Below are 16,919 nucleotides of genomic sequence, written 5' to 3' on the forward strand. Positions count from 1 at the left end.
GGGGAGACAGTGGTGTAGTGGCAATGTCACTTGCTGATAATACAGAGGTCCAATGCTTTGGGGACACGGGGCAGAAATTTTCACTCGGCGGGTGGGTGGGCACCCGACCAGCGCGAGCGTGAAATGACACGCGTCGATGTCGGCCGAGTGTGCCGGTGTCAACGTGCAGTTGCACGATAGTTCGGTCGGCGGGTGCGTGCCAGAGTCGGCAGCACACCCGCTGACAATTAAAAGGCCTATTAAGTAATCAATTAAGCTAAATTTTTCGCTGCCCAGGCGGCTTTTGCATTTTTTTGGAACCCTCATCCACAGGCGGGATGAGGTTTCCAAAAGCAAATAAAAATATAATATAAGTTTTGCTGTTGAACTAATAACGTATCCCTGCTCATGTGACAGAGGGGACATGTTTTATTACATTTTTATTTACTTTATTATTTTTTGTTATATCCGCTCCCTGTGGCAGCTCCGTCCCTCAGGGAGATTATGCAGCGCTCGCTCGCGCACATCGCGGAGTTCACGCTTGGCCCGCTCGCCCTCCTCCTCCCCTCCCCCCCCCCACCCCCCACCACAGACAACGCTCAGCGCTGCCGCTCGCGTTAACACTGGGCGGACCTTAATTGGCCCGAAAGTGTGAAGTGTGGTGCCGATTGCAGGCAGCAGTCAGCTTCCCGACTGCCCCCGCTAAGCCTGCCTGCCAAGGGCAAAATTCTGCCCCATGGGTTCAAATCCCACCGTGACAGCTGGTGGAATTTAAATTCGACTAATAAAATCTGGATTATAAAGTTAGTCTCAGTAATGTTGACCATGACAACTATCATCGATTGTTGTAAAAACCCATCTGTTTCATTAATGCCCTTTAGGGTAGGAAATCTGCTGTCCTTGCCTGGTCTGGCCTACATATGACTCCAGACCTACAGCAATGCAGTTGACTCTTAACTGCCCTCTGGAATGGCCTAGCAAGCTACTCAGTTCAAGGGCAATTAAGGATAGGCAACAAATGCCGGCCTTGCCAGTGACACCCACATCCCATAAAGAAAAATTAAAACAGTGAATACACTTCAAAAATACTTCACTGGTTGAAAAGCACTTGGAGGTGCCCTGAAGTTGTGAAGATGATGCTATATAAATGCTTCCTTTGAAACTTTGAGTGGCAATCCACCCAATAAGGTGCAGCAATAATTTGAATGGAGATTCCCTGTAAGAGCAAACATTGCAAGGAGATGTTTATTGTGTGTTGTGTATGTGCAGAGTTAGACGTTCTATTCACAGTAAATATAAACAAAGAAGCAACAAAAGACTTTTGCCTTCACCCCATGCTCACTGATCTACAGTGGCTCCATCTCAGTCTTGTGTTCAAATCACTCCATGGTTGCCCTCCTGCCCCCTGTCTCTGTAACCTTCCCTCATCCTACAAACCTTCGAGATCTCTGCGCTTCTCCAATTTTGACCTCTTGCTCATTCAGTCTTTTCATTCCCCCTCTATTGGCGGCCATGCCTTCATCTGTCTAGGCCCTAAGCTCTGGAATTCCCTCCCCAAACCTATCTCCCTTTCCTGCTTTAAGATGTCCTTTAAAACCTGCATCTTTGACCAAACTTTTGGTCACGTGTTTTAATGTCACCTTATGTTGCTCAGTGTCAACTTTTGATTGATAACACTCCTAAGAAATGCCTTGAGATGTTTTACCACATTAAAAGTCCTAAATAAATGCACGATGTTGATGATGATGAAGAAATAGAAAAAAATTACCCATTGCAGTTGTAAACTGAGAGATTTATTTTTAAAACTCTCTGGTTCCTGGTCTCAGTGGCACTGGCTAATTTACCTTGAGAGTGACATGGTATGACATACCCGTGGTATGGCTGCTAATACTTCAGGCGGCGAGGAGTGCCAACCTGAGAGATAGGCTTTACCTTCTGGGTCAGAGAGTGTGCTCATCTTGGCCACGAAGGCCCTCCTCAATGGCCGGGGTTCAGGGCACAGTTGAGCAGCCCCTTGAATTTCAGGCCCTTGAGCCTATTTCACCATTCAATTATACTGTGGCCTGGATCTTAACTCTATTTACCCACCTTGGTTCCATAACCTTTAATATCCTTGCCTAACAAAAACCTAGCAGTCTCAGTTTTGAAATTATCAGTTGACCCTCAGCCTCAGCAGCTTTTTAGGGGAGAGAGTTCCAGATTTCCACCCCCACCTTTGCTTGAAGATGTGCTTCCTGACATCACCCTAAAGGGCCTGGCTCACATTTAAAGATTCTGCTCCTGTGATCTGGGCTTTCCCCACCAGGGGAAACAGTTTCTCTCTATCTACCATATCCAATCCTTTAACCATTTTAAACACCTCAATTAGATCCCCTCTTAATCATCTACTCGAGGAAATACAGGCTTGGTTTACGCACCCTGTCTTTGCAATTTAACCCATTTAGCCCCAGGATCATTCTCCTTCCAATTTCCTCTCCCTTTCCCATTGTGAAGAGTGTTGTCTCCAGTCAGTGCCTCCTCCGTGATTATGTGAGGATAATATTGTGTGTTGGTCTTACAGTTCATCTGGGTGTTATCCCAGCCTGTAGCAAGCAGGCTCCATGACCAGCTCAGATCAGGTGTATGTTAATTGAGGAGTAACAAAAAAACTAGCTTCCATTTATGTAGCACATTCCACGTACTCAGGAGATACCAGAGCACTCTACAGGCAATGAAGTAATTTTTTGAAGCCTGGCCACTGTTGTAATGTTGAAAACATGACAGCCACTTTGTGCACAGCAAGATCCCACAAGCAGCAACTGTGATAATCACCAGTTCATCTGTTTTATTTTTAGTGATGCTGATTGAAAGATAAATATTCAGGACACCGAGGAGAACTCTCCTGCTCTTTGAAGTAGTGTCATGGGATCTTTTACATCCACTCGAGAGAGCAAATGGGGCCTCACTTTAATATCTCATCCAAAAGACAACACCTCCAACAATGTCGCACTCCCTCAGCACTTCCTCTGGAGTGCCAGCCTAGATCTAGCACTCAAGTCTTGGGATTGGGACACGTGGGGCGTTCAGTGATGTGTTCCATCTCTCATTTGCAGGCCTAAATATGGAGGTTCGTACTGTCTTGGAGAGAGAAAGAGATTCAGGATATGCAACATCAAAGCTTGTATCTCAGACTTGCCTTCCTTTCGTCAAATACAATGCAGTCAGTTTGACACAATGCCTTACAAAGGGAAACTGCATAAGTGGACCCCTGTGCTTAGCCGAAGTAAGTCCATTATTTGTTAGTTTTAAAGCTGCATTTCATGTTTTTCTAGGTCTAATTCATTACTAATTGATTCTAAATTGGACAATTCTTTCAAAGGTCTGACACAGATGTGATGGGCCAAATGGCCGCCTTTTGTGCTGTAAGCGTCTCTGATTCAGCTCATCTTCATGCCCTCCCCCCTTTAGCCAATTTTTCTGTACAAGGGGATTGTTGTGATGTTTGATTTGCTGATGCTTAAAAATGTATTGAAAAGCTTAATTTCAAAATTCACACTCTCAGACTCTAGTTTCCTGGAAATAACCAATAGGTCTGATCCAAAACCAGATTCAATGTGCTTCACCGACAACAAACATACTGCCATCTGCAAGCGAAATCTGGACTCATGCTGACATTTTGTGATTGCAAAGAATCATGATGTATTTGCAACAGAGAGATAAGCCATTCAGGTGTTTATGTTCCACTCCTGCCACCTCCTCTTCATCTCCCTCTATCAGCATATCCTTCTATTCCTTTCTCCCTCATGTTTATCCAGCTCCCTCTTAACTGTATCTATGCTTTTCACCTCACTCGCTCCCTGTGGTAGCGAGACCCACATCCTCACCACTCTCTGGGTACAGAAGTTTCTCCTGAATTCCCCATTGGATTTATTAGTGATTGCCTGGGTTCCAGTTCGAGTCTCGCCTGCCGATAGAAACATTTACTGTGTGAGCTGAATTTTATGGGCCAACTGCGGGTCGGAAAATAGGAGAGTGGATCCGTAAATTAGGGTGCCGTGCCATCAGTGGTGTGCCACCACCAGCCCACCCACTCCCATCCCACCCTGATTTACCAACGAGGTAGGCGTCGGGTGAGTTGCCTGCTCCGTGGCCCAATTGAGGCTCTTAAGTGGGCAATTAGCATCCAATTAAGGGCCTCTTTAGGCCGCTCTCCAACTTAACGAGTGACATAGGACTTAGAAGCAGGAGTAGGCCATTCAACCCTTCAAGTCTGCTCCCCCATTCGATAAGATCGTGGCTGATCTGGTTGTGGTCTCAACTCCATTTTGCCGTCTAACCCCCCCACCATAACCCTTGACTCCCTTGTCTATCAAAAACCTAACTCAGCCTTCAATAAATTCAATGACCCAGTCTCCACTGCTCCCTGGGGAAGAGAGTTCCACTGACCAATGACCCTCTGAGAGAAAAAAAAATTCCTCATCTCCATCTTAAAAGGGAGTCTTGTTCGTAAACTGTGCCCCTTAGTTCTAGTCTCCTCCCCGAATGGAAACCTCCTCCCAGCATCCATCCTGTTAAGCCTCCGGTAGTGGCCACTGATCCTGGTGTGGCACAGAGCTGCTGGCCTCAGGTTGGTCAGCGGGTCTGTGAGGCGGGACTGCCTCCTGGAGATGGACAGAAGTCCCGCCCAAAAGTTAAAACAAGGTAACCCGGCCAAGCAGAGGCAGGCTCCCCTTTGAAATGGACACTGGTGTGCGCGGAATCAGCATATAATCTAGCTTCTTTGTCTACCCTATCAAACTCCATCAGAATTTTAAAGACTTCTAATAGGTCACTTTTCGGCCTTCTCTCTTCATCAGTGTAAAGGTTTTTGTAACACCTTCTCTGGTGTCTCTACATACTTTCTATAATACGGAAACCAGGGGTAGAATTTTTAGGTTGGCGTGTGGGCGCGGGCACGACCCGATCGGGCGCAAAATCACGTGAGATGACGTCGGGCGAGCGTCCCAACGTCATCCCACTCTCGCGCGAAATTTCGGCCAGCGGGCATACGCGAGTGTCTGAATTGTACCCGCTGACAATTAAGAAGACAATTAAAGTTGTTAAAGCTCCAATTTTTCGTGGTCCGTCCAACCTTACGGTTAGCGGACGGGCGAATCTGCCAGGCGGACTTTGCAATTTTGATGTAGCCTCATCCAAGGGCGGGATGAGGTTTCCATTATTAAATTATTTTTAAAAATGCATGGACAGAATTTTCATCACGTATATGTTCAGGTGACTGATTGTGATACGTGGGCATTTTTTCCCAGTTTTTAAAAACTTTATTTTTTGGTTTCAAAGTCTCCAGCTCCCTGAGGCAGCTCCCTGCCTTCTGGCAGCTTTCGTTCAGTGTTCGCCTGTGCCCGCACTTATGTCAGTGCCCGCCCTCCTCCTGCCCCCACCCCAGCAGCGCGGAGCATTTCAGTGTGCTTTTCAAGCTGGCCGTTAATTGCTGATCGGGGGCAGTCCTTTTCCTGATCACACCCGCACGCCAACCTAAACACCCTGCCTCAGGCCTGTGCACGGTGCTGCAATTGTGCTCTGACCAAGATTCTGCACAAGTTTGACAAAACTTTCGTTCCTAAATTTGGGCTGTCAGTCACCGGTTTACCACTGAAAAAAAAAAGATGGTCCAAAGCCGAACTCAACATGATTCAACAGCACAAACAAGCTGCAGTTTGTGAGGGTAATCTGGATTAACACTGGGATTGTGTCCTTGGTGAAATTGGCCTAATTTTCCCAATGTGTCTGGCCCTCAGTTAATCCCTGTGAGCTACACTGTCGTCCTGTAGACGGTTACTTCTCCGAGAAGATGTTGGACGCTGTGATTGATGGGACGCCATGTTTTGAGGGAAACTCCAGCAGGGACATGTGCATCAATGGAATCTGCAAGGTACAGAGTCATTTAAAACAACAAGAGGGGAATTTCCGTGTACATTTGGGTGTGGAAACAATACAATACAGTCGGAGGCCCTAAGTAGCAGGAGCGCTAATTTCACAATATTGGCTCTGGTTCCCAGGAGCACAGAAAGCCCCAAAATGCCAAAGCCTCAAATGAAAATGCCAATGTGGGCTCCATAATCAGGGCTCAGCAGGTGATGCTTGCCCTTTGAACTTCTACCTCTCAGAGGCATTGTTCCAGGTGTGCCTGTGCTTGTATGACAGGTTCACTCTGTCTGGGATACATGGATGCCCATAGAGCTGACTGCAATTAGACACAAAGCGGGTTAAATCAATCTTTGGCAGTAACACAAGAGAGGTGCAAATGGACGTGGAAATTTGGGCTGGGGAGGTGGTAAAAGGGATGGCTGTTTCACAAACACTTGTTTTCCTCTCAAATTGAAGACCAATTTCACGCCCAAGGTGCCTGTTGGGTGTTGATCGCGGTTTCCATGGCTAAACCGTTCAGTATCCTGCAGCAATATTTTCTGGTATGAGTGATGGGCAGTTCTATTAGTGAATAAAGGACTAACGGAATTGAAATTCCCAGGGACTCTGTGCTCCAGAGGTTGAAACACCCTTTGGGTTTTAGAAATGTGCAGAAGAGGTAACACCAGCAATTCAGTGAGAAAGGGCTCTTGTTAGAAACTCATTTAAACTGAAGATTGGATCCATTGTGAAGTTACTTCATTGACACTTGCCATTCAGATATTTACGGGTCAGATGCACAATCTAGAAACCAGACAGATAGCCGCAGCTGTCTGCAATCTCCAGCTTGCTGGAGTGAGAAAGCTCTTTCATGCTGTCCTCGCTGCAAATGAAGCGATACTTTGCAATAATTGCAGTAGAGATTTACAAAGTGGATCATATCAATAGCACAAAGGAAATCAAAATAGAGCATCAATGGAATGACTGAACTGGAAAGCTCACCACTGCCTTGTTACGACAATTTGTTCACTCAGATAAATGACCATCATCTCATTCCTGTGGTAATGCAATACACAGCACACTCAACACTGTAACAATCTTCAGTGTCTCCTTACAAATGCATTGCCACTTGTTATTGCGTAGGCTAAGAATGCTGGTTGCATTTTTTGTAAGAGGGTCTGTTTGTTTTTTTCGCATTTTTCACTCCCTTTGATTCACTCAATTTCTGACCAATTAAACAGACCCGGGCTCCAAGATTTATGCAATTTTTTGCTTTGTGATATTCGAGAAATCTGGACGAGGTGATCGCCATGAATTATTGATGAGGATTCAGATTGATCCCTAACTTTAACATTAAGCTGCTGTCTCTTCAGACAATTACCCAGGGAAAGATAACTGTTAAGTAAAATAACCTGGCTCACGTTCCACGTGTTTGTGCATCTTTTCTACATAATGGAAGCTCCTTGGTATTTAGCGCACATCCGTGGAACCCCAGAAGTTATTACTCAGAGTGTCTTAAGGGGAAATTAAGGCAATCATTGACCTGGAACATAAAGTTTGCAAGCAACTAACGGCTGCCCTCTAAATGACCCTCACGGTTTACAGGCATTCTTTAATTAACTGCATTTGTTCATTTAAACCATTTCCCCATGAGAGTACCTGAACAATCGCCTTAAAGGGACAGGTCAGATTAGATGTACCATACCGAAGTCCTTAGCCTATCTGTGAGAAATGCCAAATGGTGTTCCTAGGTGTGCTAATTAGCCATGGTCCATGGGAGACCCTAGGCATCTCTCTCTATTAGAGAGAGACAATTGGTTATATAGCCCAAGCATGGGTGTAAATAATACCAGCCCTGTATCTGGTGTGTGTTCACCACACTCTAGGGGCAGTATTCAATGCAGACGACAGACGTCTCTTCTGTTGGCTAGAGAGCTGACAAGAGCCCCACGTTGTCTCTTGGAGAAGGCCAGCCCGCTATTAAGTGGCCAACGGTGGGTCTTCCCCAGGGTCAAGTATCCTGGGGGCGTAAATCCTGCCCCCCGCCCCCCAACCCCCACCCCCCCCCCCCCCCATCTTCCCCCACCCCCCCCCCAACCAACACCAGATCTGCTGGCCAGTCAGAGGCCTGCAGGTGTCCACTGCAGGCCGTACCAGCGGAAGCGCTGGCAGCTGCCGTTAATGTGCCCTGGGAGAGGCTGAGGATCACCCAGGGGCCAAGGCCTGGCCAGCAACACCCGCACCCTGTGAACAAATTTTTTAAAAAGGCCACAGGGGAGTGAGGGCGGAATGGGGGTTGTGGGGGCGAGGTTGTGGGGTTGGGGGATCAGCAGCAAGGGTAAGGGTTTGGTTCCCAGCGGCCCCCACCTCCCCCCACCCCCCCACCCCCTACTTCCCAAAGCTGGGCCCCTCAGTCGGGCACTGAGATTTAATCAGGACAGAGTTGGGAAGGCAGCAGAGTCCTAACCCAGTGCCTTCCCACCCGATTAAATACCCCGCCCCCTCCAAATGTGCCTCGGGGAAGGGCATCGAATTCCACCCTGGATGTCACATTTTGATCCAGATACAAAATAATAAGAAATAAGATCCAGACCGCTATTGACCCAAAGCTTGAAAGTTACAAGTGGCTACATCGGCCCCCATGATTGACCCTGACAGCTGGAGCACTATCTGGGTTTGTCCCAGTTTAACGCAAGAAGCTTGAAAAGCCTTGAAAAATGGCCCAGCAGGTTAAGGCAGTGAGCGGGACCCATACAGAGCCTGAAGGCATCAACTTGGGTACTCAGTTGGCACTGGCTTAGTTGTTAGAAGGAGCAACACTGGAGCAACATTGCAGTTCCCAGAATTAAGCTCAGTGGAATTAATCTGTGTGGGTTAAAGAGGGAGAATTGGGCCCCCTGCTCAATGGCTTTTTCCTTGCGTCACAATTCTGCCACCAATGATGAAGGAGTGGGGTTTTTTTAATGATTTTTAATTTATCCTTTCATGAGGTATGGGCATCGCTGGCCAGGCCAGCATTTATTGCCCATCCCTAATTGCCCTTGAGAAGGTGGTGGTGTGCCGCTTTCGTGAACCACTGCAGTCCCTGTGGTGTCGGTACACCCACGGCGCTGTTAGGGAGGGAGTTCCACGATTTTGACCCAGCGTCCATGATGAAATGGCGATATGGTGGTGCATTTAGTTGTGTGGCCTCAGTGAGGCAATCACTCTGTTGATTCTGTCTCTTCAGAATTTAATTAAAACAGGATTCTTGATCGTTCGATGGTTTAATTCGATAAGTGACGAAGACCTATTAAAGCATCGCACAATATGACTGATGGGAAGAACGAAATCTGCACCCCAATTCTAAGTGTGTAGAATTATTTTGATGGAAAAAATTAAAATTTAAATGAATTAGTTGTAAATGATAAGATTTAGTGAGGTTTGTTACAAGATGGTACAAGAACAAATAGTTTAGGCCCGAGTTAATTAAATCTGATTAAACGAAACAGCAAGAAAGTGAGTTGTTTTTAATGAGAGAGCTTGCTAATAAACTGAAGTACACTAGGGCAAATGCTGACTCAAACCTTTTGTTTCAGAACATGGGTTGCGATTACGAAATTGATTCCAATGCACTGGAAGATCGCTGTGGAGTCTGTCAGGGAAATGGATCCACCTGCGAGACAGTAAAGAAGACATTTGATAAAACTGAAGGACTGGGTAAGATTGTTCTGTGCTTTCCAACAATAACTTGTAGTTATATAGCGCCTTTCCCATGGTTTACCATGCTCAATGGAATCAGACAAAATTTGTCACTAAACCGCAGAAGGAGATCTTAGAACGGGTGATCAAATGCTTGATCAAAGAGTTAGATTTTAAGGAGCATCTTAAAGGAGAGAGAGAGAGAGAGAGGTGGAGAGGTTTAGGGAGGAAATCCCAGAGTTTAGGCCCAGGCAGCTGAAGGCACGGCCGCCAATCATGGGGCGAAGGAAGTGAGAGATGCTTAGGAGGCCACAACTGGTGTAACGCTGATCTTTGGGAGATTTGTAGGGACTGGAGGAGGTTATGGATTTGGGAGGGGTGAGGACATGGAGGAATTTGAACACAAGGATGAGAATTTCTAAATTGAAGCATTAAGAGTCAATGTAAGTCAGTGAGAACAGCGGATGATGGGTGAATGGGACATGGTGCAAGTTAGGATACAGGTGGCAACATTTTGGATACTTATTTCTCCAAATCATGTGACAGAATCCATTCTCAATATTGTGTTGAACCTCAATGACATCCACTCATCTATATGAAGGTCTTGGGTCTGGCACACAGCCACTGACCTTCTGAAGTTCATGTTTCAATCTCTTCCCCATAGGGAGTGCCTGATTGTGGCCTTAGAGGGACAGGCTAGATTAATCAAATCTCTGGTTTGAAACTAAACGAAACAAAATGAAATTTGCGCTGAGCGGGCGGGCACGCGCCCGACCCGTTCGAGTGTAAAATAACCTGCGATGACACCAGGCGAGCGTCCTGACGTCATCGCGCACTTGCACGATATTTCGGTCGGTGGGCGCGCGCGGGAGTCAACAGCGCACCCGCCGACAATTAACAGGCCTATTAACGCCATTGAAGTAATAATTGACTGAAATTGGTCGCTGCCCGTCCAGCCTTATGGTGGGCGGGCGGGCGAAAAGGCCAAGTGGCCTTTGGATTTTTTAGGAAACTTCATCCACGGGCGGGATGAGGTTTCCAACAGCAATTAAAAATTAAATAAAAATTTTAACATTTCGTTCATAACATGTCCCTGCTCGTCTGACAGAGTCACATGAGGGGACATGTTTTTAACATTGCTAACTTTTTTATTTTTCAGTTTATAAATCGTCAGCTCCCTGGAGCAGCTCTGTGCCTCAGGGAGCTTTCATTGCACGCACTCACACGCATGCGCTGACTTCCACGCTCGCCCTCCTGCCCTCACCCCAGCAGCGCGCAGTTCATGCTGGCTGACCATTAATTGTCCAGCCAGTGTGAAATTGATGTCAGGCTGATCACTCCTGGACCCACCCGAGGAGGTAAAAATCCTGGCCCAGATCACTGGAATGTTACCAGCTCTCCAAGGGTTGGACTATGTGGAAAAATTATATAAACTAGGCTGGTATTCCCTAGAATGTAGAATTAAAGTGTGATTTAATTGAGAGTTTTAGCAATTTGACAGCAATTGATAGGGTAGATAGAGAGAAACTTTTCCCAATTTTTTTTTTATTCATAAAATATACTTTATTCATTAAATATCAGAAAGAACATTATGAAACATTTCTAAATTGCCATCACAAAAAGTGCAATCAGATTCAACTTTTACACATGGATCATGAGGTGCTTCAATACAATCAATGAATATTACAGTCATTTCAATATGGTCATTACAGACAGTCAGACAGTGCAATGGTATTGGGGTTATCGACATCCAACATGTTGCACTCTGAGGTGCTTCAATGCAGTTATAATACAATTAGTATTCACTACATTCATTGTAAGCCAGACAGCCCGAGGGGTCTATACAATTCCCAGCCCCTCGGTGCACTATGGCAGAAAGGTCTTAGACAGCGACCTTTCCCCTTTGTGCCTTTATGGTGGCAGCTTCAAGCTTTAGTGCGTCCCTCAGCACATAGATCTGGACCTTGCAATGTGCCAGTCCGCAACATTCGGTTGGGGACAACTCTTTTCACTGGAAGACCAACAGGTTTCGGGCAGACCAAAGCGCGTCTTTCACCGAGTTGATGATCCTCCAGCTGCAGTTGATGTTTGTCTCGGTGTGTGCCCCTGGGAGCAGCCTGTAGAGCACAGAGTCCTGTGTCACAGAACTGCTCGGGATGAACCTCAACAGAAACCACTGCATCTCTCTCCAGACCTTCTTTGCAAAGGCACATTCCACAAGGAGGTGAACAACGGTCTCTTCCCCACCACAGCCACCTCGAGGGCAACGTGCGGAGGGTGTGAGACTCCTGGCGTGTTGGAAGGATCTGATGGGGAGGGCCTTTCTCACCACCAGCCATGCCTCATCGTGAGAAACTTTTCCCAGTAGTGAGAGAATCTAGGACAAGGGGTCATGACCTTAAAATCAGAGCTGGGCCATTCAGGAGAGAAGTTAGGAAACATCTCCTCTCACAAAGAGTAATAAAAATGTGGAACGCTCTCCCACAGAAAGCAATAGATGCCGGAGGTCAATTAATAATTTTAAATCTGAGATGGATAGACAAGGGTATAAAAGGTCATGGGACCAAGGCAGGTGGATGGAGTTATGATAAAGGTCAGCCATGATATTGAATAGGGAACAGGCTCAAGGGACTCAATGGCCTCCTCCTGTTCCTGTGACCACAGAGGGTTAAAAACAAAAGGCATCTGGTTGTCCCATGGTTCAGCCTTTTAAAGCAGTGAGTAACTGCTGGTAGACAACCTTAGTTTCCACATTGTGTCGAGTTAGTCAGTCATGGCAATAAAGGGCAGCGCAGCTGAGGAAGGGAATGTTAGTTCCAGTTACAACGTTTGGAAGATGGGTGGATGAAGGTAAAACAGGACAAAGCAAATTTGCAGCTTGATTTACATTTCGTCTAATGTTCTTCTCCATTGAAGTTAATACTTCTCCGAAACTAATTCCATCCTCGGCAGTGGTCTTGGTTCAAATGCGAAGAATGACTGTGGGGGACTGTATCAGAGGGAATTAGGAAAACCATCCCTAATAGAATTCGGTGTATAATTGGTGTTTGGATGATTTGCGAAAAAAGTGACATTCCTTCATTCCTGATATTTTAGGAGTGAACTAAAATATATCTGGTTTTATTGTTGGTTTGGGGTGAGCTATTATAATCATGAAAGGGTTAATCAAGGAAGCGGGGACGATCCCAAGTCCCTAACCTGAGTAAGGTCTGTTAGTGAAGCATAGAAGCAAAGTGGAATGTGCACATTTGTCAAGGAAAAGTGCGGCACATGGCTGGTGACGAACCATCTGGGTGGTAATCTTCTTGGGAAGAAAGTGAAATAGGAGTGTAAATGGGGAGATGGAGGACAGGATTTCCTGGTCGGCGAGTGGGGAGACGGAGCCCGCTCGCCGACGCGTAAAATGACGCGCAGAACTCCTGACATCACCCCGCCCCATTTAAATTTTCAGGTAGGCGGGGGCACAGCAGAATCAGCTGTGCGCCCGCTGACCTATCAATGGCCAATTGAGGCCACTGACAGAGTCATTTAAGTAATTAATGGACCTGCCCATCCAACCTTAAGGCTGGCGGGCAGGCCGGGAGCCTGGCGGGCATTAGAAAAAGCATGAAACCCTCATCCACGGGCAGGATGAGGTTTCATGTAGATTTTTAAAAATGTAATTAAACTGAATTCAAAAGCGATGGACATGTCCCAACTCATGTGACAGGGTCGCATGAGGGGACATGTCAGGGAAATTTTTTTTTTTCTATTTTTAACATTTTTTTTACTGTAGAGCCGATCTCCCTGAGGCAGCACTGAGCCTCAGGTAGATGAGTGCGCTCTTTCATGCACATGCGCGAAAGAGCACACTCTCGGGTTTAGGGATTCCCCTCCCTGCCCGCACAGGGACTGCACAGCGCTTCCTGGCGGATGTCACACTGGGTGGGCCTTAATTGGCTCGCTCACATAAAATGGCAGCCTGGGCCCACTTGGGGGCACCGATCGGAGGCGCGCCTCTGCGCGTCTGCTCTTCAACCTTACCCCACCCCCACCCCCCCCACCCCGCCACAACAGGGGGGACATTCTGCCCAGAGAGTCAAACAGAGAGTAAAACAGGGAATAACAAATTGGTGCTGAGTAAAACCAGCTCCTGATTCACAATTGCCTACATTGTGCTGTCACCCAAGACGCACTTCACCCTCATTGTCCCAGTTTGCATCCACTTCAAATGTGTTCCCAATAATATAGCCGGGGCACACTGTGATAATCCCCATTTTAGATTTGCTTAGGACTGTGTGATAAGGTAATAGAAAGCCCATTTAAACACACCTATTCCTATACCACCATGCCGTCACCTCTAATATAATGTAGGTTGGACATGGCTTGTCTCAGCACCGGTAGATTTGCTTTTTTGACGCATCAAGGTGAGTGATACCAGTGCAAGGAAACTGAACCTTTACAAACTCCGTCACCCAGTATTTTTTTAAGCATATCATCACACCCACTTTTTTCCCTCAGGGGAATAGTGGGAAGGTAGTGGAAGGATTTCCGGGCTGATTATCAGCCCGTTGAACTGCATCATGAATACTCTTTCCAAGGCCAGCCAAGAGCCAAACTCTCTGGTCAGGATCAGCATGACAATGATGCAAAGTTAAACTTCTCTCTATTCCCACGAGGTGTGTCTCAATTCCAACTTTAAAAGAGGGAAAATGCAGTGTTAGAATCTGTGTTTGCACAATGTAACAATATGGAATTTAAGCACTCTGGTTGGATGGTCCTGTTTGTGAGTATCGATTATTTTTTTTTTTACAAAAAATTGATCTCTTATGTGTTGCTCAGCCAAAATGGGGAAAAAAACACTTTAGAAATTGAATTCTTCCCCCCCCACAAAGCTGCCGCCTCTGTTTTCGTCTTGTTATAAACTGAATTCTAGATTTGTCTGTTTTCAGAACTGAATGTTTTGCCGATTCTTAAATTAATGCTGATTGAAACTTGCCAATTTTTCATTTCAGCAGAGCAGACAGAGAGGTAATTGCATACTTCTGGCTCTTATTAATTGTTATAGTATATGGACAATTGTCAGAGGAACACTTAATTCAGTTGGTATCTGAGTGACGACTCTTAAATAAAATTCAGTTACCCGCAATAGGACGAAAATTGGCTTACAACAAGCAGGTAGGAGGTGAATTTCCAAATGTAAGTCAATATCCACTTGTCTGCTTTGAACACCCGAGTTAGTTTCCGGCAGCTGTGTCTGGATCAAGCCTACACGGATGCAGTTGTCAGGGTCCTACATGAAGTGAGCTTGACCAGTTCTTCAATAAGCTTTTAACGGGCAGAAGTCCCACACCATGGGAGAGGAGAGATTTATTTCTGACTGTTTGAACCCTTCAATTCCTAATTCTCCTTCCAGTTTGTTAATTTTCGTGTCACCTATCTTATTATGCCAAAAGTTAAAACAATTCCATATAAGGAGAGGGTGATAAGAACCTTTACATTGTTAATAACTCAGTTTATAATTTTAGAAGGAAAATGAGAAGCAGTTAAAAACTAAATGGAACAATTTTAAGGAGGTGCAGGGACCAAGAAATCTGAGCACTCACTTAAACAAATCTTTGACGGTACCAGGCCAAGTTGAAAAAGTTCTGTTTGGTGGAACAGGGTTGGTTAATCGGGACAGATTGCTTTCTATCGAGTTGTCCCAATTCAACCCCTTCTACTGTATCTGATTCCTAGTGGAGCTGGCTTCCTATTTCAGAACTATTATATTTTTGACATGTGGCCACAATATGTCCTCAACTTCCAAATGCTCTGCAAAAGGACACAAACATCTTAAACTCCATCAGCACTCAGCAGATGTAAGTTACATTCCAGTGAAAACCACTCAATGAAACTTGTGTTTTGGTTTGAATTAATAATTTTTACAGAGAAATTAAATCAACATGTTTAAGACCAGAGTACGAGAGCATTGTCTCACAGAATTATAGAATCATGGAATGAAACAGCACAAAAGGAGGCCATTCATCCCATTGTGCCTATGCTGGCTCTTTGAAAGAACTGTCTAGCTAACCCTATTCCCATATCCTTTCCCTGCAAATTTATCACCTTCAAGTATTTATCAAATTCCCTTTTGAAAGTTACTAATGAATCTGCTTTCACCACCCTTTCAGGCATTGCATTCCAGATCAGAGCAGCTAACTACACAAAAACAATTCTCCGGGTCAACACCCCTGCCACTGGCAATTCATCTGCCGATCACCTTAAATCTCTGTGCTCTGGTTACTGCCTTGCCTCCTCAGGAGTTTTGTACCATTTTTATTCAGCTAATTGAGGACAGTTCCAATAGTGGCTCATGATTTTGTCATTGATGAAGACACTACCATTCACAACAAAAATAATTAGCTCAGGATCTATGGTGTAATCTTGAAAAACAGATTTGTAGTTCCTGTTGGCTTTATAATTATTTATATCACATATTTTAAAAAAATTACACCTGTATGCATTTCCTGTCAACCTTTTCTATTATAAATTCCTATATCCATATTTATCATTGCAAACTATGTCATGTGTCACCTGTAGTTATATCCTTCCCCCAGTAGAGGCAGTATTACGCCACCACTGACAGGAGGGTGGAATTACAGTGTGACAAGTTTACATAGACAATTTCCATTATAAATATAGACATAGAAATCTATAATGGAAATATAAAAATAAACTCAGAATGAGTGACTTTAAGATGAGGATTAAATTACCTCTGTGCATCCTGGTGCAATTACGTCTTCCAATGCAATTCTGCTTCACCTGAAGGCCACACATGGTCTAGATTCCATGTTTACAACACCACAGGACATCAACTAAATCCTACATAATATGAGTAGGGTACGTCATTTAACGTAGACAGTGACTTATCACTCAGATATGTTCTGAGCAAACATTGCGGTTGGAAAATTTTATATAACCATGTTGTGTGCAGGGAGTAAATTGAACATCATGTGGAAATATGCACATTTGTTGGGGATGCCTTACCAAGTCACTTGCTGTAAATATTACATGAAACCCAAAGAGGGTTTGGGGAATGGGTGATAACCAGCATAGATTGAAAAAGCAAAGAATTCAACCTTCAACATCAACAACAACTTGCACTTCTGTAATTCCTTTAGATAAACTCATCAGATCCTCAGATAAAATCCTTTAATTTTGGAAAACATCCCAAGGTGCTTTGCAGGAGCATTATCAGACAAAAATTGACACCGAACTTAAGGAGGAAACAATTGGATGGGTAACTAAAAGACTGGCTGAAGAGGTAGGTTTTCAGGAAGCGAGAATGGTGGAGAGGCAGAGAGGTTCAGGGAAGAAATTCCAGAACCTGGGGCCTAGACGTCCACGAGCCACCG

General features: G+C 45.2%; 1 protein-coding gene across 1 annotated transcript in view; it reads left to right on the top strand.

Annotated features, from left to right (window-relative positions):
- Positions 1 to 16,919, top strand: part of LOC144668280 (A disintegrin and metalloproteinase with thrombospondin motifs 7-like) — a 171,734-nt gene that overhangs the window by 74,559 nt on the left and 80,256 nt on the right. Inside the window, exons 12-14 of the mRNA XM_078530110.1 lie at positions 3,072 to 3,241; positions 5,754 to 5,887; positions 9,441 to 9,561. Of these exons, the coding sequence (XP_078386236.1) occupies positions 3,072 to 3,241; positions 5,754 to 5,887; positions 9,441 to 9,561 (425 nt within the window). The remainder of the gene's footprint in view (positions 1 to 3,071; positions 3,242 to 5,753; positions 5,888 to 9,440; positions 9,562 to 16,919) is intronic.

Source organism: Cetorhinus maximus, chromosome 26 (assembly GCF_964194155.1).
Source record: "Cetorhinus maximus chromosome 26, sCetMax3.hap1.1, whole genome shotgun sequence".
NCBI lineage: Eukaryota > Metazoa > Chordata > Chondrichthyes > Lamniformes > Cetorhinidae > Cetorhinus > Cetorhinus maximus.